Source organism: Lissotriton vulgaris, chromosome 2_1 (assembly GCF_964263255.1).
Source record: "Lissotriton vulgaris chromosome 2_1, aLisVul1.2, whole genome shotgun sequence".
NCBI classification, from domain to species: Eukaryota; Metazoa; Chordata; class Amphibia; order Caudata; family Salamandridae; genus Lissotriton; species Lissotriton vulgaris.
Window position 1 is genome coordinate 34,408,628 of NC_141687.1, and position 22,074 is coordinate 34,430,701.

Consider the following 22,074-nt stretch of genomic DNA (forward strand, 5'->3'; position numbering starts at 1 on the left):
TAGATACAAACTCGATATTTCGACTGTCCATATTTTGTCCACGATATTTTGGCAAGTCGATATTTTGTCCCTCGATATTATTTCAGTGATCCTTTCCTAAGGTGTGCTATATTACTCGTGTCCCTTGTAGGTTGCTTTAGGGCAAGCATCAGTAGTCTATGGGCCTTGGAGCAGTTTGCATCAAACCAGCGATGGGGTTTGCTTGTTCCCCGTCTCGTGCTGACCGTCAGATCTGTCACAATTTGGTTGCAGATTGCTTCAAAGGCCCCTTTAATTTCACTTGCCGGAGATGAGATGTTTTGTCAGACCTCTAGATGGCAGCTAATTTTTGGTAGGAGTTCAAAGTGAAAAGTATTAGGCACTACTTTGGCCCACTTGAGCCTTCTCCCCTGATCGATTGAGCGTACAGAGATGTGTGCCTCTTGTGGATGGGGCATAGGGCCCATGTACAGCCCCCAGGCTACCTCCACGACTACTGGGTTGTGGTCACTATGTACAGACACCAGCGTGTTGTATGACATTGTCCTTGTCAGGATCCCTTGGGTCATAAATATGTAGTCAATGGTGGACCCAGGGGTAACTGGCTGCACAGGCGCATTGTTCAAATCCTAAAGGTGTTTACATCAAATATTGAAGGATAGTGACGTGTTTTCAATGCTGTGACACAGCCGCAGCGCACGAATATTACTGCAAATAATCTCTGTGATGTCCTCCCAGTTCTCATATGTCAGGTCCTGTTTTGGTCTAAAAGAAACGTATTTATGGATCTTGTATGAAACATTAACACATTTCTTTGCAAAAAGCTTGTAAAAGACTCACACATCACTCACATTAATAATAGATTAAAGGAAACGGTATTTAAAACAAACTGAGAATTATTCAAGGTCACAAGGACAAGACTCTCTGCAGACGGAGCTGGCTGTACCAGCCCCCCCCCCCTGAAAGTCTGGCGCCCTGGGCCAGAGCCCACTTTGCCCATGCATTAAACCTCTCTGGCCTGGCACCCTGGAGCCTGGGAATGGGCACTGCCAGCGTACCTCCCCGGGTCTCTTTGTCAGGGCGTCCCTACAAAGACCAGGGGCCTGGCACCTCCACTGCTCGGGACTCCGCACAAAGACACCGCCTGGGCCCCTTGATGGAGGGGCGGCTCTGAGGGGCAGTGCTGGTGGGTCTATTCCCAGCTCAGCGACAGCTGGCAGGCTCCCTGCCCTCTTTGAGTGACAGGACAGGTGGGGCGGCGAGGGCCCGTGTGCTCTCTCCACCGCTCCCCACTGGCTCCTCCCAGGCAGGGGGGGTCAGGCTGCTGCGAACTGAGGGTCACCCCAGGAATCCAAATGAAAGAACCCTGATGGGGCAAGAGGCAGGGTTCACAGCTGAGCCCGTCACGGGCGTGCCTGCAGGGCACAGCAGACTACCAGTAACGGGTGAATCTGCCATGGGGGGCCGGGGCCCCTGGCTTTAACAGGAGAGCTTCAGCCCCACATACGGGTAATAAGCAAGCGCTGTACACATGTTACAATACAATATAGAATATACACATGCGCATGTGTGCGGTATGTTAGGCGGTACTGTCTGCAACCCCTGAGCGCGAACCCAGGATAACATGAAATTAAAAGTACAGGCATATTTTTCCCCTGAGGAATAATTCTCACAGGTGACAACAAGCTCTTTCTATCTGTGGCCACCCTCTCACGCCATCCAGTCCCACAAAAAGCAGGTTCTTCACCTCGGCCCCTATGTCCTGAGCAACCCAACCCTAGATGGGATAGTCCCCGAGCCCACCCACACCTAGCAGCGACAGGCTCTGCATCCTGTAACTATCTCCCCAACCCTACCCAGGTCCAGCAGCGACAGGCTCTGCATCCTGTAACTATCTCCCCAACCCTATCCAGGTCCAGCAGCGACAGGCTCTGCATCCTGTAACTATCTCCCCAACCCTATCCAGGTCCAGCAGCGACAGGCTCTGCATCCTGTAACTATCTCCCCAACCCTATCCAGGTCCAGCAGCGACAGGATCTGCATCCTGTAACTATCTCCCCAACCCTATCCAGGTCCAGCAGCGACAGGCTCTGCATCCTGTAACTATCTCCCCAACCCTATCCAGGTCTAGCAGCGACAGGCTCTGCATCCTGTAACTATCACCCCAACCCTATCCAGGTCCAGCAGCGACAGGCTCTGAATCCTGTAACTATCATTCCAAAGGTATCCAGCAGCGACAGGCTCTGCATCCTGTAACTATCACTCCAACCCTATCCAGGTCCAGCAGCGACAGGCTCTGCATCCTGTAACTATCACCCCAACCCTATCCAGGTGCAGCAGCGACAGGCTCTGCATCCTGTAACTATCACCCCAACCCTATCCAGGTCCAGCAGCGACAGGCTCTGCATCCTGTAACTATCACCCCAACCCTATCCAGGTCCAGCAGCGACAGGCTCTGCATCCTGTAACTATCTCCCCAACCGTATCCAGGTCCAGCAGCGACAGGCTCTGCATCCTGTAACTATCACCCCAACCCTATCCAGGTCCAGCAGCGACAGGCTCTGCATCCTGTAACTATCACCCCAACCCTATCCAGGTCCAGCAGCGACAGGCTCTGAATCCTGTAACTATCATTCCAAAGGTATCCAGCAGCGACAGGCTCTGCATCCTGTAACTATCACTCCAACCCTATTCAGGTCCAGCAGCGACAGGCTCTGCATCCTGTAACTATCACCCCAACCCTATCCAGGTCCAGCAGCGACAGGCTCTGCATCCTGTAACTATCACCCCAACCCTATCCAGGTCCAGCAGCGGCAGGCTCTGCATCCTGTAACTATCTCCCCAACCCTATCCAGGTCCAGCAGCGACAGGCTCTGCATCCTGTAACTATCTCCCCAAACCTATCCAGGTCCAGCAGCGACAGGCTCTACATCCTGTAACTATCTCCCCCAACCCTATCCAGGTCCAGCAGCGACAGGCTCTGCATCCTGTAACTATCTCCCCAACCCTATCCAGGTCCAGCAGCGACAGGCTCTGCATCCTGTAACTATCTCCCCAACCCTATCCAGGTCCAGCAGCGGCAGACTCTGCATCCTGTAACTATCTCCCCAACCCTATCCAGGTCCAGCAGCGACAGGCTCTGCATCCTGTAACTATCTCCCCAACCGTATCCAGGTTCAGCAGCGACAGGCTCTGCATCCTGTAACTATCACCCCAACCCTATCCAGGTCCAGCAGCGACAGGCTCTGCATCCTGTAACTATCACCCCAACCCTATCCAGGTCCAGCAGCGACAGGCTCTGCATCCTGTAACTATCTCCCCAACCCTATCCAGGTCCAGCAGCGACAGGCTCTGCATCCTGTAACTATCACCCCCAACCCTATCCAGGTCCAGCAGCGACAAGCTCTGCATCCTGTAACTATCTCCCCAACCCTATCCAGGTCCAGCAGCGACAGGCTCTGCATCCTGTAACTATCACCCCCAACCCTATCCAGGTCCAGCAGCGACAGGCTCTGCATCCTGTAACTATCTCCCCAACCCTATCCAGGTCCAGCAGCGACAGGCTCTGCATCCTGTAACTATCTCCCCAACCCTATCCAGGTCCAGCAGCGACAGGCTCTGCATCCTGTAACTATCGCCCCCAACCCTATCCAGGTCCAGCAGCGACAGGCTCTGCATCCTGTAACTATCTCCCCAACCCTATCCAGGTCCAGCAGCGACAGGCTCTGCATCCTGTAACTAGCTCCCCAACCCTATCCAGGTCCAGCAGCGACAGGCTCTGCATCCTGTAACTATCGCCCCCAACCCTATCCAGGTCCAGCAGCGACAGGCTCTGCATCCTGTAACTATCTCCCCAACCCTATCCAGGTCCAGCAGCGACAGGCTCTGCATCCTGTAACTATCTCCCCAACCGTATCCAGGTTCAGCAGCGACAGGCTCTGGGTCCTGTAACTATCTCCCCAACCCTACCCAGGTCAAGCAGCGACAGGCTCTGCATCCTGTAACTATCGCCCCCAACCCTATCCAGGTCCAGCAGCGACAGGCTCTGCATCCTGTAACTATCTCCCCAACCCTATCCAGGTCCAGCAGCGACAGGCTCTGAATCCTGTAACTATCTCCCCAACCGTATCCAGGTTCAGCAGCGACAGGCTCTGGGTCCTGTAACTATCTCCCCAACCCTACCCAGGTCAAGCAGCGACAGGCTCTGCATCCTGTAACTATCTCCCCAACCCTATCCAGGTCCAGCAGCGACAGGCTCTGCATCCTGTAACTATCTCCCCAACCGTATCCAGGTTCAGCAGCGACAGGCTCTGGGTCCTGTAACTATCTCCCCAACCCTATCCAGGTCCAGCAGCGACAGGCTCTGGATCCTGTAACTATCACCCCAGCCCTATCCAGGTCCAGTAGCGACAGGATCTGCATCCTGTAACTATCTCCCCGACCGTATCCAGGTTCAGCAGCGACAGGCTCTGGGTCCTGTAACTATCACCCCAACGGTACCAGTAGTGACAGTCTCTGTACCCTGTAACTATCTCCCTAAACCTAAAGCTATCCAGCTCTAGCAGCGACAGGCTCTGCATCCCGTAATTATCTCCCCAAAACCCATTCAGATCTTGCATTGACAGGCTTACTGTGCCAGCACTGAGACACCCAACAGTACAGGAGACAGGTCCTGTATGATTGTGCCCATCCTGCCGGACGCCAGCTAGACTAAGAGGTAACAGACCACAACAACTTACTGTGCCAGGACTGAGGCACTCAACACTACAGGAGACACGTCCTGTATGTTTGTACTCATCCTGAGTCCAGCAAGACTCAGAGGTAACAGATTTAATAAGACGAAAACTTATAAACGCTCCTTCTCAGGGAAGGCGCCTAGGATCTGGAACGCACTACCCCCAGAAACCAGACTTATCGCTTCTACTGCATTGTTCAAAAAGGAAGTAAAGGTGATTCTCATGGAACAATTCACATGATCATTACCTTAGGATACCATGACTTATATAGGTGCAAACAGACAACCTACATGGCACTGATGCTCTCTCGGCCCGCACCTTTCTCTTTGTTTTATTTTGCACAACGTAGGATGCAGATGTGATCTACCTCTCTCGTTTGTGTTATGTTTGCACACTATGTACACGTATATCTGTATTTGGTATTGTGTTGCATAACTTTTTTCATCACTGCCTGTAAAGCGCTCTGATATCCACAAAGGTCTGGTTCGCGCTCTATAAAACGTTCAAAATAAATAAATAAATAGACACTACAGGAGACAGGTCCTGTATGTTTGTGCCCATCCCTGAGCCCAGCTAGACTCAGAGGTCCTGTAAGGTTGCGCTCACCCCCTGAGCCTAAGGTGACATACCACAGGCCTCCCTCTGGTCCGAGTCATTCGGTCCTATCCACAGCTCCATGTACGAAGCTCCACTGTGTGTTATTTTCTACATTTCCCCTGATTATGCTCGGTATAAACAGCGCCTGATTATGAGGGTATAAATAACCCCATGAAGCTGCCAGGCCGAGCCCCTCCTGCCGTACAAGCGCATCTCTCTGGCGGCGCCTCCTCGACCACCTCCCTACAAGGCTCAGGCCTCCGTCCCGGCATTGTCTGAGGCTGACATCACGGCCTGGGAGGCTCTGCCTATAATAGGACATGGGCCAGAGAGCTCCCCCTCTCCCCCGGGAGCCCTGTAAGAGCTCTCCCGCTCAGCCCTCTCCCGTCCCTCGCATCCTGGTCTCCTCAGCCCGCTCCTTTCGCCCACACCGAGCCCTGGCTCCATCATGCACCATCTCCACCCTCTCCCGCTCAACCCTCTTCCTCTCATCCTTCACCTGTTCCTCGCATCCTTCACCTGTTCCTCGCATCCTTCACCTGTTCCTCGCATCCTTCACCGGTCCCTCTCATCCTTCACCTGTCCCGGGCATCCTTCTCTCCCCATGCCCACACTGAGCCCTGGCATGGCCCAATCATGCACCATCTCAACCCTCTCCTCGCATCCTTCACCTGTTCCTCGCATCCTTCACCTGTCCCTCGCATCCTTCTCTCCCCATGCCCACACTGAGCCCTGGCATGGCTCCATCATGCACCATCTCAACCCTCCCCCTCTCATCCTTCACCTGTCCCTCGCTTCCTTCTCTCCCCATGCCCACACTGAGCCCTGGCATGGCTCCATCATTCACCATCTCAACCCTCTCCCTCTCATCCTTCACCTGTCCCTCGCTTCCTTCTCTCCCCATGCCCACACTGAGCCCTGGCATGGCTCCATCATGCGCCATCTCAACCCTCCCCCTCTCATCCTTCACCTGTTCCTGGCTTCCTTCTCTCCCCATGCCCACGCCAAGCCCTGGCATGGCTCCATCATGCACCATCTTAACCCTCTCCCTCTCATCCTTCACCTGTCCCTCGCTTCCTTCTCTACCCATGCCCACACTGAGCCCTGGCATGGCTCAATCATTCACCATCTCAACCCTCTCCCTCTCATCCTTCACCTGTCCCTCTCTTCCTTCTCTCCTCATGTCCACACTGAGCCCTGGCATGGCTCCATCATGCACCATCTCAACCTTCTCAGCCCTCCCTGTCCTCGCATTCCTCTCCTCTGCCACCCGCTCGCACAATCAGCCTGCCATGTATCCAGCAGGCACAATTCGCATTCTAAAGCTGGCTTGTAGAGGATGTGGCCGCTTCTGCACAACACCCCTACACTTCAAGAGAGGACTTAGAACTACCTTTGGTGTATCTTTCTACACACCAGCTGTACATCACTGGACAGATCTCTGTGAATCCCAAGCGTTGAGACCGGGCAGGACCAACCCAGCCTTTTAACTTTCCTAGGACAGTGAACCGAGAGTAGAATCTGTAGTTGACTAGAGTTGTTACACGTTCTGATGCGCCTAGAGACGCCAGAGGAACGACTTTGTGACTACAGAAGGAAGGCTCTGTCCCCTGAGAGGCAGCAGGGCATTAGGTACCCAAATGTCACCTGGTGTCAGCCGTTCTGCACCCTGCACCTGGGCATTAGTTATCATGGTATAATGTGCTCTCCCATATTTTGTCGCCGTGTCTCTGGGCTTTGGGTGTCTCGCGCTCTCACCTACTGTCAGGTATTCTGAGCCCTGTCCCTGGGCTTTGGGCATCGGATACTGGTCTCTACTGCTGAATATTCTGCGCCCGTACTGATCTTTAGGTATCATACCCGGCGCTCTGCAGCCTTGTCTCTGGGATTTAAGGTGTCTTTCTTGCCGGGCTTGGGTATGCATGACACCCACGTGCAGCCAGGCAGGTATTGGGGACAGGCACCGCTTGCACCAATAGCCTTGGCCCTGGTACAATGGCCCTTCAGACCGTCCAGGGGCTGTTTCTTGGCCAACGCATAGCAGATTTTGATGCAGTGAACTACCCACCTGGACATGGTTCTCTTCTGCACAGCCTTCCCTTTCTTTGCTACGGAACACCCCACAAAAAGTTGATCAGCTCCTCGATGATCCGTGGTACAAAATATGTAAAAGCTTAAAGCCCTTTTGGGGTCCAACCAATGAAGCCTCTCCTCTTTCGAGGAGTGAAAGAGAGCGAATAACACGAGTAGAGGGATGAATTGCACAACCTAGACAGGAGTCACCATTTTAGGTAAGAAGACTGCCCAAGTCCTTAGTTCCAATTTGTCCAGATAAAAGTGGTGTAGGGTGGCTACACAAGCAGTGCCTGCAGATCACTCACACGAGAAGCTGATGTAATGGCAATGACGAAGGCAGCCTTTAAGGTCAGGAGGTGCAAGAGGTGTCAAATGAGGGATGTCTAGACTAAGTTAAGGTCCCACTATGGCATTGCAAACGGCGTTGTGGGAATATGTGTGTCAAACCTTTAATCTTCGCATTACAACAGGTGATAGGGACAAGGGTTGTTGGTCTGGCAAATGTTGAAGTGGCAAAGACTGACAGATACGGTTACACTGTGCCCACTGCAAGACCTTGCTGGGCTAAAGGACAAAACAACCTAGGATGTCTAACAATTCACCTGTGAAGGGCCAGTGGCATAAGCACCACACCCGGCTACACATTTTGCACAGCTCCTGACGGAAATGGATTTTGTGCAAGAGTGTCTGATGGCGAGGGTGGCATCAACCACCTCAGGTGGCAGATCAAAAGCAATTGCCACCACTCAGTATCAACGCATGGAGGTTGAGTTGAGTGGGTTCCGGTGGAGGACTCTGCCCTGCTTCTGAAGTCATAACCTGATCGGAGTGGAGGTGGCCAAGGGTAGGACCTCCACTGAACTGCCCAAACTCCAAAGCATTGGGTGTCAGGAATGTGTTCTTTCCTCCTGACTTCGAATGTATGTCAGAAACAAGTAACTACCGCTACTGCTTGTGCTCTACACACCGTTGGGATATGTTACATGTGATACTTGGCGTGTGGAGGTGGAGGCTTCCAGCACTAAATGTCATGTTTGATCTACTGTCTTTGGGTTCAGCCAAATACAATCCCTTCTAAAGCACCATGCCAGCATTATTTGCCATTGCTTTTAAACATTTTAGCAGGCTCCATCATTTGATAGGAGGTTTGGAAGGCTACATGTTCTTTTTACCTTTGGGATGGGAGGTATGCATTTGAGGTTTAAGACCCCTGTCTTAGATTAAAACTGGTTGCTTTGCTCTAGATCTGAGGTTCCACTCTCTTTTATTATTCCTGTATCTGGTTCTCCTCCCTCGTCAATAACGCTGACTATTCCCGCTCAGATCGAAGTCTTACTCTCCAACCTATACCTGGAACTTCTGCTTCCATTACTCCAGAGACTGACTCCTCCCTCTGCCTCAAAGCTGCCTCTCTTTACTCTGCCTCTGGTAACCCTGTGTGTTTTTCTCCAGGTTGCAGGAGGAGATCCAGCTGAAGGAAGATGCAGAGAACAATCTTGCTGCTTTCCGAGCGGTAGGTCCCTCTTTCCCTTTCTTTCTGCCTCTGCCCACCTGGGCTGGCACTGCACCCAGACCCCCTCTCACCTCGGGGCATGGCTCTCTTCATTGCTGCTTCTTAGCAGACTGTGATTGTTTTATGCATTGTTCTGGCCATGGCATTAGGTGGCCCTCATTTATATCGTGAGTGTTTCTTATTCCTAAACATTATATCACTCCTGGCATATATATGGTGGTCACCCATATGGATGGTTTTTGTGGCCATCCCGGTGTAAAGTGCCCATCGCTGACAAATGGAGGCAACCGATAGCATATCATTGGCATGGGAGCGCAATGGCCTGTGAGGTAGAGGGTATATTTACGAGCCCCTTGAGCTGACGGAGCGGCACGAGCACTGGGGGAAGGACAGGAATGTGCACTATTGGATAAATACAGTGCGTTCCGGCCCTTTCATTTCGGCGTAGGACAGCGCAACAAGGTGATAGGCTGCTCTGCCCTACGCCACACCCCATAAATGAGGCCAGAGAGTCCAACGTTCGACTGTATCTCGCTTGCATCGGTGAGCTCCACGCCTGGATTTACTACATGGAAATCTCTTTTGTTTCAATCTCATTGATATTATTTACTCCTCATGAAAAGCTGCCAAAATGTATGTTTTTCAAAAATGTCATGATGATGTTTGAGAACAAAAGAATGTTTTTTTGTAATTTAATTAGCACTGATTTTGAGTGATAATTCATGCTTTCTGCCAGGGGACAGCTGTTGCTCTTTGTGCAGGCCACCGTGGAGGCATTTCATCAGCTATACTCAAAGGGATGCCTTCCTGACGTTGACATGCCCCCCTCCCCCGCCTCCCACCCCACACTCCATCCCCGGTGACCAGCAGCGCTGGCTGCTGTCCACTTGACTGGGAGCTAACATTTAGAAACGTGTCAAAACAGCCAGCGAGAATGGATTTACATGCTGTCTGGAGTAAACGGAAAGAAGCTAAGAGGTGTCCAGCACAGCTGATCTTTTAGAAACACATCCTTTTTAAAACACATCTTGCAGCACGCCTATACACATATGATAATATCTCTTGAAGATACACAGGAGTGTATTTCTCTAACATGCTGACGCGTTTCACTAAACTACATCAGATGATATCGCTTCATTGAGAGGCATTTACTAAAGGGGAGAGCTTTCAAACATGAAGTTAAAAACATGCATGCCCCCGTTTGCCCTCACACCTATGCCATTAGTAAAACAAGAGGCACAGTGCAGGGCACCTTCATTCAAGATTTATAACCTTCTCACTACACCATCTTTTAGTGAGGGGACTACGAGACTGGGTGTTCTCTCCCATATGGGTAAAATCAAATGATTTTTGGGTTACAGGCCAGTTTTCTTATCACATACCTACTGCCAGCATTTGATTTGATGTAAGTTTTTCCTATCAATGTTAAAAAACAAAAGGAAATATGTTCAGAAAGTGATTACACAGAAGAGCACAATTTGGCCCAACTGGAAGCAGAGATTATATTAAAAAGCCCAGTTTCTGGTTCCATAGTTCCCATCTTGTTCATTACACAACAACTGAGGTGTGAGTTGTTCTTGTAGTGAGACTGTGGAAGAACTCTCACAATTGAAATGCCACTGTGCTGAGGAACCTGCACACCTTTTTAATACAATTCACAAGAAGCGACATTCGGGCAATGTGGTGAAGCCACACATTAAACTTCAAGTTTCCTAGGGCTGAAATGCTCCCCTGTCTGATGTCTAACCGTGGAGGTTCCGTGTTTGTGTCTGCCAACCTCATGGAAGGACACACCGTGCTGGGGGCTCTGCGAATGATTTCTTACAGAAATAGCTACCTTAACTGAGCCTGTTTCTAAGAACTCCTAATGTTTACAGGTGAGACAAAATGCATAAAGTTTAGACATAAAAGATTGAACGCCATTAGGAGACTGTGAGGCAAAGATTCTGTTTCGTTTACGTTCATTAGTCAATTGACTTCCTTTGTACACTTGGCTCACCATAAGTAGCATTAGGAAGCAGAGATGGCGTACCACAGGACATGGAACAGGGATAGGACTCAGATACAGCATAACACAGTATTGTCAAATCTAGGACTTCTAGGAACTAGGCGCTTAATTCGGTTGGAAATATAGAAAGAAACCCTTTAAATAACTCCACAAATCACTGTCCACACCATATATATATCACTTCCCCTATATCCACCTTACACCCCTTCCTGCCCACTGCCCCGCAGCATCAATGCTGCCCTCTGTCATGCACAGACCATATCTTTTTGTTAATGAGAACAATTGTGGGAGACCTCGTGATCTGCCTAGATACAACTTTTCATGATCTCATTTTCACAGCTGTGTGATGCTGGAGTGGTGTAAGATTCTGGATATGTCAGCTTCTGAACCGGTAAGGACTCTGTAACTCGAACAGTAACTCTAGCACCCGAGTCAGTGAGAGCTGCCCAATGAAAAGCATAACTCTTTTAATTTTCATTTTTTGACTGACACTTTGAGATCCTTTTCCCATGATCTCCTTCAGATAAATGCTTAGTCATAAGATACATCTACTCATAAGGAATGGGATGGGGTAATGAAAAGAAGTGGCTATATGTATACCTGGCAAATGATAGGTAGCTGATAACGATTACATTCAGATCCTCATAACTCTAACTGTATGGCATTTTAAACCATTATTATGGAAAACAGACAGAAAAGTGCACTGGTCTGATCCCATTTCACAAGGTTTTTGCGAGGTTTGAACCCTATCCCCAAAGACTAATGGCGAGTAATCCGACATATGTGGTGCAACAAGAAAGTGTTCGACTATGTCACGAGTAGCCTGCAAAACCTATTGCTTTTCAGCCAATAGGTTTGAAACAATATACTGTTAAATGCACAGTTGATCCCTGTTTATCCACATTTTCTACAAGGACAACCCTCTTAATGCCCCCATTCGTAGTCTGTGCAACAAAAATGTTTCCCGAGCTGAGCACTAATCACTGTGCTTCACGTATATGACCGAATCGTTCTGAAGCGCATCCTCTATCCGACCGATGTCTGTAGTGGTGATCTTGCATGTTCATCATGAGCCGTTTGCCCAGTCACTAACTCTCAACTGGTGCCAGCGCCTTCAGTCACATGAATTGTGTCTTGTGTATGCCTCTGTTAGCGACAGCTTCATTTTTATTCCTTACTCCTGTGTCTAGATAAAACCTCTGATGGCAATACTCGAGTGGTCAACGTCTCTGTTATAAGCGTCTCATGGATTTCTGTTTTGTGATAAGTCACCATCAACCACTGATCTGTGCGTCTGATCGCTTTCTTTCTGTCTCCTTCTGTAGGACGTGGATTCTGCCACACTGGCCCGCATTGACCTGGAGAGAAGAATTGAGTCTCTGCATGAAGAGATTGCTTTCCTGAAGAAGATCCATGAAGAGGTAAAAATGCAGATATCTCATAATTGTTAAGTGATAATCTTAACTCATCAGCAGCCCAAGTAATCAGACCTGACACTGTTGACACATGGCCAATTCCATTGAGGCTAGAGACGCCCCTGACCAGTGACCAATGCGACAAGACCAACATACTTAGACAAGCAGCCCTACATGACCAATCATACTCAAACATTCCACAGGCCTAGATAACCCATCACCACAGGATACATTCTGAACATTGATTCTTATTCTCCAATGGGCTCTGCTAATTTAGGATCAGTCACATGGTTAATGCTCAAAATAGATAAACAAAATCATCACTAAATAAAAAGGATATGGAGTGCACTTTGGGCAGTTACCAGAGGTTCAGCCCAATTCACCCAATTTCCAACCATCACAGTCTTGCTGTACGAGTCACCCTAAGTGGCAGACACTCCAAGGCCAAAACTGGCCCGGGACTCATTGTGTTGCCATTCAGGGGGGATGTCCCCAAGCAGTCCGCGATGGAGAACGACCAATACTAGTTTGCATTTGGTTGATCTCCTTCCTTACGGCACAGATGAGCTAGAAGGCAATAGTATGGAATACACCTTAAGTATTTAAATTAATTGACACATTTACATCCATCAGTAATTTGCCATACAACTAAGAATGAGCTTACTTTTGATTGCTATTTTTCCCAAAACTATTCAAATTAGAGATTGAGAAGAAAATGGTAGCCTTTTTGTCAGAGATGTTATTGAGTATTTTTTTTTTAACATTATTTTGGATATATGTTTAATTGCTTACCCTGAATGCGGACTGAAGCAGTCAGCAACTACCCCACATGCTGTAATTACTGTCTCAAGAGGTAGCCAAGCATATGTCTACTTTCCGGGACTGAAGACCAAGCGTCATCCTCACAAGGGGTGGATCACAGACTATCGGGATGCCATCAGGTGCTTGCAAGGAGCAGCCACCGGCTTTCAAATCATACTGGACTGGCCAAAGATCTAAATAAAGGTGGAAAGTTTGAGTGGACATAGTTATCGGTCCAGGTGAATTACCAGCAACAAAATGATCCCTGGCCCGTAGGTCACTATTGCAGAGGAACAACCAGCTATTTGGCTATTCTATAGACCCTGTGCAGTCTTGTATGGAGCTGTGAAACACAGCATCTGGACCAAGTTACTTCATTAGATAATGCCTGATCCTCACCAACATGACGACTACAACCTGGTGGATTTTTGTAGCTGGTATTTATACCGCTCGGTCCATTGTTCTTTCCTTCAGGTTCTATCAGCTGCTGACTGATGCTATGGCAGTTTGAGGATCTGTCAATAGCTATGTGGGCTGAGATATATTCTATATATAACGAGTGGACAGACCAGTGTGCATTGATCAACTTTCTGGGAACAGAAGGGCTCTGAACCTAGATCCGTGGTTACAATACACGACGCTCCAAAGATGATGGTATTTAGTTCCACTTAAGTAGATTCATGACAATTGATTTGGCTGAACTTCTGTCTTTCCGCAGGAAATCCGGGAACTGCAGGCTCAGCTCCAGGAGCAACAGGTGCAAGTAGAGGTGGACGTCTCCAGACCCGACCTGACGGCCGCCCTGCGTGACATCCGCTCTCAGTACGAGAACATTGCAGCCAAGAACGTCAGCGAGGCTGAAGAGTGGTACAAGTCCAAGGTAAAGACTAAGGAAGACCCCCTGGCACAGGTGGGAGAGGGCAGGCCCAAGCTAAAGAATCAGGGTTTGGGGCAAAGGTGGATCATGATAGCCAGCAGCCGTGGCCACAAGTCAAGAAGGAGGCAGATGGGTCCACAAAAAAAGAGACAGGGCGTTCAGGACAGTGGGGAGGCAACTGAGACCAAAAAAAAGGAACATGGCATTCAAGATAGCAGCAACTGAGGCCACAAGAATAAAGACAAGGTATTCAGGACAAGTGCAACAGGGTCACAGGAGGTGGCACCTGATGCTGCAAGAAGCGAGATAAGGCATGGAGGACAGAGGCAGCTGGGGCTATAGGTGGAAGGGCCTGGCGTTCAGGACAGAGAGGTGGCAACTGATGCTGCAAGAAGCGAGATAAGGCATTGAGGACAGAGTCAGCTGGGGCTATAGGTGGAAGGGCCTGGCGTTCAGGACTGAGAGGTGGCAACTGATACTGCAAGAAGCGAGATAAGGCATGGAGGACAGAGGCAGCTGGGGTTATAGGTGGAAGGGTCTGCCGTTCAGGATAGAGAGGTGGCAACTGATGCTGCAAGAAGCGAGATAAGGCATGGAGGACAGAGGCAGCTGGGGCTATAGGTGGAAGGGCCTGGCGGTCAGGACAGAGAGGTGGCAACTGATGCTGCAAGAAGCGAGATAAGGCATTGAGGACAGAGGCAGCTGGGGCTATAGGTGGAAGGGCCTGGCGGTCAGGACAGAGAGGTGGCAACTGATGCTGCAAGAAGCGAGATAAGGCATTGAGGACAGAGGCAGTTGGGGCTATAGGTGGAAGGGCCTGGCGGTCAGGACAGAGAGGTGGCAACGGATGCTGCGAGAAGCGAGATAAGGCATTGAGGACAGACGCAGCTGGGGCTATAGGTGGAAGGGCCTGGCGTTCAGGACAGAGAGGTGGCAACTGATGCTGCAAGAAGCGAGATAAGGCATGGAGGACAGAGGCAGCTGGGGCTATAGGTGGAAGGGCCTGGCGGTCAGGACAGAGAGGTGGCAACTGATGCTGCAAGAAGCGAGATAAGGCATTGAGGACAGAGGCAGCTGGGGCTATAGGTGGAAGGGCCTGGCGGTCAGGACAGAGAGGTGGCAACGGATGCTGCGAGAAGCGAGATAAGGCATTGAGGACAGACGCAGCTGGGGCTATAGGTGGAAGGGCCTGGCGTTCAGGACAGAGAGGTGGCAACTGATGCTGCAAGAAGCGAGATAAGGCATTGAGGACAGAGGCAGTTGGGGCTATATGTGGAAGGGCCTGCCGTTCAGGACAGAAAGGTGGCAACTGATGCTGCAAGAAGCGAGATAAGGCATGGAGGACAGACGCAGCTGGGGCTATAGGTGGAAGGGCCTGGCATTCAGGACAGAGAGGTGGCAACGGATGCTGCAAGAAGCGAGATAAGGCATTGAGGACAGAGTCAGCTGGGGCTATAGGTGGAAGGGCCTGGCGTTCAGGACAGAGATGTGGCAACTGATGCTGCAAGAAGCGAGATAAGGCATTGAGGACAGAGGCAGCTGGGGCTATAGGTGGAAGGGCCTGGCGTTCAGGACAGAGAGGTGGCAACTGATGCTGCAAGAAGCGAGATAAGGCATTGAGGACAGAGTCAGCTGGGGCTATAGGTGGAAGGGCCTGGCGTTCAGGACTGAGAGGTGGCAACTGATACTGCAAGAAGCGAGATAAGGCATGGAGGACAGACGCAGCTGGGGCTATAGGTGGAAGGGCCTGGCGTTCAGGACATAGAGGTGGCAACGGATGCTGCGAGAAGCGAGATAAGGCATGGAGGACAGAGGCAGCTGGGGTTATAGGTGGAAGGGTCTGCCGTTCAGGATAGAGAGATGGCAACGGATGCTGCGAGAAGCGAGATAAGGCATGGAGGACAGAGGCAGCTGGGGTTATAGGTGGAAGGGCCTGGCGTTCAGGACAGAGAGGTGGCAACTGATGCTGCAAGAAGCGAGATAAGGCATGGAGGACAGAGGCAGCTGGGGCTATAGGTGGAAGGGCCTGGCGGTCAGGACAGAGAGGTGGCAACGGATGCTGCGAGAAGCGAGATAAGGCATTGAGGACAGACGCAGCTGGGGCTATAGGTGGAAGGGCCTGGCGTTCAGGACAGAGAGGTGGCAACTGATGCTGCAAGAAGCGAGATAAGGCATTGAGGACAGAGGCAGTTGGGGCTATATGTGGAAGGGCCTGCCGTTCAGGACAGAAAGGTGGCAACTGATGCTGCAAGAAGCGAGATAAGGCATGGAGGACAGACGCAGCTGGGGCTATAGGTGGAAGGGCCTGGCGTTCAGGACTGAGAGGTGGCAACTGATACTGCAAGAAGCGAGATAAGGCATGGAGGACAGAGGCAGCTGGGGCTATAGGTGGAAGGGCCTGGCGTTCAGGACAGAGAGGTGGCAACTGATGCTGCAAGAAGCGAGATAAGGCATTGAGGACAGAGGCAGCTGGGGCTATAGGTGGAAGGGCCTGGCGTTCAGGACAGAGAGGTGGCAACTGATGCTGCAAGAAGCGAGATAAGGCATGGAGGACAGAGGCAGCTGGGGCTATAGGTGGAAGGGCCTGGCGTTCAGGGCTGAGAGGTGGCAACTGATACTGCAAGAAGCGAGATAAGGCATGGAGGACAGACGCAGCTGGGGCTATAGGTGGAAGGGCCTGGCGTTCAGGACAGAGAGGTGGCAACGGATGCTGCGAGAAGCGAGAAGCGAGATAAGGCATGGAGGACAGCTGGGGTTATAGGTGGAAGGGTCTGCCGTTCAGGATAGAGAGGTGGCAACGGATGCTGCGAGAAGCGAGATAAGGCATGGAGGACAGAGGCAGCTGGGGTTATAGGTGGAAGGGCCTGGCGTTCAGGACAGAGAGGTAGCAACTGATGCTGCAAGAAGCAAGATAAGGCATTGAGGACAGAGTCAGCTGGGGCTATAGGTGGAAGGGCCTGGCGTTCAGGACAGAGAGGTGGCAACTAATGCTGCAAGAAGCGAGATAAGACATGGAGGACAGAGGCAGCTGGGGCTATAGGTGGAAGGGCCTGGCGTTCAGGACAGAGAGGTGGCAACTGATGCTGCAAGAAGCGAGATAAGGCATTGAGGACAGAGGCAATTGGGGCTATATGTGGAAGGGCCTGCCGTTCAGGACAGAGAGGTGGCAACTGATGCTGCAAGAAGCGAGATAAGGCATGGAGGACAGACGCAGCTGGGGCTATAGGTGGAAGGGCCTGGCGTTCAGGACAGAGAGGTGGCAACGGATGCTGCAAGAAGCTAGATAAGGCATGGAGGACAGAGGCAGCTGGGGCTATAGGTGGAAGGGCCTGGCGGTCAGGACAGAGAGGTGGCAACGGATGCTGCGAGAAGCGAGATAAGGCATGGAGGACAGAGGCAGCTGGGGTTATAGGTGGAAGGGTCTGCCGTTCAGGATAGAGAGGTGGCAACGGATGCTGCGAGAAGCGAGATAAGGCATGGAGGACAGAGGCAGCTGGGGCTATAGGTGGAAGGGCCTGGCGTTCAGGACAGAGAGGTGGCAACTGATGCTGCAAGAAGCGAGATAAGGCATGGAGGACAGAGGCAGCTGGGGCTATAGGTGGAAGGGCCTGGCGTTCAGGGCTGAGAGGTGGCAACTGATGCTGCAAGAAGCGAGATAAGGCATTGAGGACAGAGGCAGCTGGAGTTATAGGTGGAAGGGTCTGCCGTTCAGGATAGAGAGGATGATTGAGGCTAGAAGAAGAAAGCTAATACCTTGAGGACGGAGGCCACTAGAGATATAAGTAGAGAGGTGTGGCGTTCAGGATAGAGAGGGAGATTAAGGTTAGAAGAAAGCTATTACCTTGAGGACAGAGTCCACAAGAGCTATAAGTAGAGAGGTGTGGCGTTCAGGAGGCGGGGCAAATGAGGCCACAAGAAAAGTGATATGGCATTAAGGAGAGAGGTGTGTGGGGCTGTCAAGGAGAGGGACATGGTGTTTAGGACAGAGAGAGGGCACTGAGGCCAGAAGAGAGAGAGAGGGCACTGAGGCCAGAAGAAGAGAGAGGGGGCACTGAGGCCAGAAGAAGAGAGAGGGGGCACTGAGGCCAGAAGAAGAGAGAGAGGGCACTGAGGCCAGAAGAAGAGAGAGAGGGCACTGAGGCCAGAAGAAGAGAGAGAGGGCACTGAGGCCAGAAGAAGAGAGAGAGGGCACTGAGGCCAGAAGAAGAGAGTGAGGGCACTGAGGCCAGAAGAAGAGAGAGAGGGCACTGAGGCCAGAAGAAGAGAGAGAGGGCACTGAGGCAGAGGCAAATTGGGCTATAAGTAGAGAGGCATGGGGTTCAAGACGGAGGGGGCACAAGAAGGCCGATGTGGCACTGAGGATAGACGCAACTGAGGCCTTCAGGAGAAGAGGCAACTAGGCCATAAGAAGAGCGATATGGCATTGAGGATACAGGAAACCAGGGCTGTAAGTAGAGAGGCGTGGCGTTCAGGGTAGAAGAGAGCCCAACTGAAGGCACAAGAAGAGAGATATAGCATTAAAGTTGGAGGCATAATGTTCAGGACACAGGGGAGCAACTAAGGCCACAAGAAGAGCGATATGGCATTGAGGACACAGATAACTGGGGCTGTAAGTAGAGCTGTTTAGCAGCAGAAGAGAGCACAACTGAGGCCAGCAGAAGAGAGATATGACCTCAAGCTCAGAGGCGCCTGGTGCAATAAGTAGAAACGCACAGAATTCATGTGGGAGGGGCTCAACTGAAGTCAGAGACGAGACATATGGCATTGCGGATACAGGTAATTGGGGATATAAGTAGTGAAGTATAGCTTCTGGGATTGGGGAGGGCAGCTGAGTCCACACGAAGAAACACATGGCATTGAGGGCAGGGTCAACTGGGCCAGAAGTAGAAAGACATGGCTTTCAGGACCAAGAGTGGCAACTGAGGACAAAGAGAGATATGACATTCAGGGAAGCCCGAGGTATTAATACTGCACCGCTGATATGGCTTTTGGAACGAAATGAATGCAATGTATTAATTCTTCATTAGAGTTGTAGGCATTAATGTCTTACTATAGCCCTGGACACTAATTCTTCAGTCCAGCTGAGTTATTCAGTACAGCACTGGGTATTAATTTCTTGGTATTTCCTGGGCATTTATTTTCAGTACAAATCTGTGCATTCATTTTTTTGTACAAACCTGGATTTTAATTCCAAAATACAACAATGAGTGTTAGTTCCTCAGTATTGGACTGTGCATTAATTCCTCGGTATTGATCCAGGTACATCCTGTGGCGTTAATTCCTCTTTATAGCATGGATATGACTTTCTCAGTAGATCCCCGGGCATTGACTTCCCTTGTGGAGGAGCGCCTCAGCAGCACAGCTTTATTTTGTTGTAATCTTTTTGTCAATACTGTTGAATCATCAATGGCTTCGCTTGGTACATAGATAGCCGAAGGCAGGTAGGGCAAGACCTAGTTACTCATGCCGTACGCCTCTTCTTCTTCCTCAGGTAGCCGACATGACACAAGCCGCCCACAAGAACACCGACGCCCTCCGCCAATCCAAGCAGGAGCTGATGGAGTACAGGCATCAGATCCAGTCCTACACCTGCGAGATCGACGCACTGAAGGGCACCGTGAGTACAGCCCGCCCACAGGCATCCATTGTACCCTACTCATGGGGGTTCATGGAGGCTAATACAGACTTCTCAGCCTACAGCAAGGAAGTCACTGCCAGAAAAATCACATTCAAATGTAAGGGCACGAACATAGAATGTACTGCCCTTACAAACTAAACAACCCCCTACCATACATAAATTTGAAACAAGCTTCAAGCCATCTTGTTTTACACTATGTAAAGTTAATCGCAGGAATACAGCACGTTACAAAGCGTACTTTTGCCACGCGGTAGGTAACAATGCGGTCGGTGTAACCACGCGTGGCATTACATCGCAAGTCGTTTTAGCGACTTGCGCTAGGTGGCGCGCAGGACTTAGGAATAGTATAAATTACTGTTCCTACTCCAGTTAGCGCAAACGCAGGGAAGGTGTTGGATTAAAAATACAACACATTCCCTGGTGTTGCACGCCACCTAGCTCAAGTCATTGAAATGTCTTGCGATGTAATGCCACGCGTGGTAACAACGCGATCATTGCATTGACCACGTTGTTAACTACCTGCGTGGTATTGACAGCGTTGTAAATGCTGTTTCCCTTCCAGATGCCGGAAGGACCACCCAAGACCCCCCTGGTGCCTTCTCATACATTTGATCAGGCAGCTAACCTTTCAGCAGCTTGATTTTGTTTCCTCTTTCTTTCCAGAATGACTCCTTGATGCGCCAGATGAGGGAGCTGGAGGAGCGCTTCGCTGGAGAGGCCAATGGCTACCAGGACACCATCGGCCGCTTGGAGGATGAGATCCGCAATCTGAAGGAACAAATGGCCCGCCACCTTCGGGAGTATCAAGACCTGCTCAATGTCAAGATGGCGCTTGACGTGGAGATCGCAACTTACCGCAAACTTCTGGAGGGCGAGGAGAGCAGGTAACCTGGGGATTCAAGTTCAGGAAGCCTTACGTAAGGCGACACATCTGCCTCTTGCTCTTCATGGTCAGAGGGGCCCCCGTCATGGCAGGTCCTGAAGCCAACCCCAGGACAGTTACAAGTACTTCTGTAAGACACTACACCAGAACATTCTCTACAGGTCACTCTTAGTATACTTAGTATATACGTTTATCCAAAGACCCCAAATCACTTTATTCTCAACAGTGGAAAAACGTTCACGTTAAGGGACAGTGTTAAGTTCCAACAATATCACTTCAACAGATGGTTGGAAGAGTTTATTTGAAGCTTACAGCATAAGACCACCAACCCTTAGAGACAGCGATCTCCCAACTGACGGTCCCTTCTTCAAACCCTAGAACCTCTAGGTGCACAGAATACTATGACATCATAAAGTGACATACAATATATGCCACACGTAGCAATCTGATCCAAGCCCACAACAACGCATCTTCCCCCTTACAATTTTCAAAGCAATATACAAAAAAACTAAACCTATAACAAAAGAGCATAGAGATAATACCCAATACCTAAGAATAAGCAAAAATGCATTGAAACAAAACAAATCCAACTTATATCATGTATAATCACATTGTATAACATTAAACCATGAGATCGACACTGCTTGTTATCCAAAAGCTCATCCATTATATAGTCTTCATGCCAACCAAGTTTGAATGTCGTCCTTTTTGTCGTCAGTTCCCTAGTACAACCCAGGTCCTCAATTGTATGATTTCCAGATTGCACAAAAGTTGGATCTTCCACATTTATTAACTTGGTCATCTCCTGAATCCAAAATTGCAACATTTTATTAATAGAAATTATTACAAAAGGTCTCATGAATTCTGAAAGTCCCATCTTTATCATACCAGGTCCTTTCACCATTACTCTGTCACCCACCTCCCACCTTCGTTCTCAGACACAATTCTTTGCATCAAAAGGTGCTTTATACTTGTCTTGCTGTTCCAATCGATACAACACCAGACAGGGCTGGACTGGGATCGCACACCAGCCTTGGCAATTTTGACGGACCAGCCCCGCTGCTGCTTTTGTTATTGGGGGCCGATATAGCAGCACTGCGGCAAAACCGACCCGAGTAACAAAATAAGCCCCCACCATTCCAGCCTCCCCGGGAAACGCCTGATGCCCGCTACGGCCAGTCCTACCCTGACACCAGATCTTCCTTAGAATGATGTTTATACTTGTCTTGGTGTTCCAATCTATGCAAAACAAGATCTTCTTTAGAATTATGTTACCCTAATTCTGTGCTCAACTTAACCAGACTGGGTTACGTTTACAGTGAGGGTTCCTACCTCTACATCAAGTAAATGGAGATATTAAAGTTACACTATTCGGCGTGACCCGATGTGGCCGTCACGTTTCTCTCAACACATCTTTAAGGGATTTCGTATTAAGAAGTACATGCTGCGCACAGCTCTTCACTATCTTTTTCATACTCTCAGCTGAACCAATAACTTGAGGGAAATAAAGATCTGTCTTGAAATGCATTTGGGCAGTTCCTTGAGAAAATC

General features: G+C 50.2%; 1 protein-coding gene across 2 annotated transcripts in view; it reads left to right on the forward strand.

Annotated features, from left to right (window-relative positions):
- Positions 1-22,074, forward strand: part of DES (desmin) — a 50,767-nt gene that overhangs the window by 18,912 nt on the left and 9,781 nt on the right. For both annotated transcript variants that reach the window (XM_086954398.1, XM_086954399.1), the window contains exons 2-6: positions 8,841-8,901; positions 12,235-12,330; positions 13,844-14,005; positions 19,494-19,619; positions 20,304-20,524. In XM_086954398.1, the coding sequence (XP_086810524.1) occupies positions 8,841-8,901; positions 12,235-12,330; positions 13,844-14,005; positions 19,494-19,619; positions 20,304-20,524 (666 nt within the window). The remainder of the gene's footprint in view (positions 1-8,840; positions 8,902-12,234; positions 12,331-13,843; positions 14,006-19,493; positions 19,620-20,303; positions 20,525-22,074) is intronic.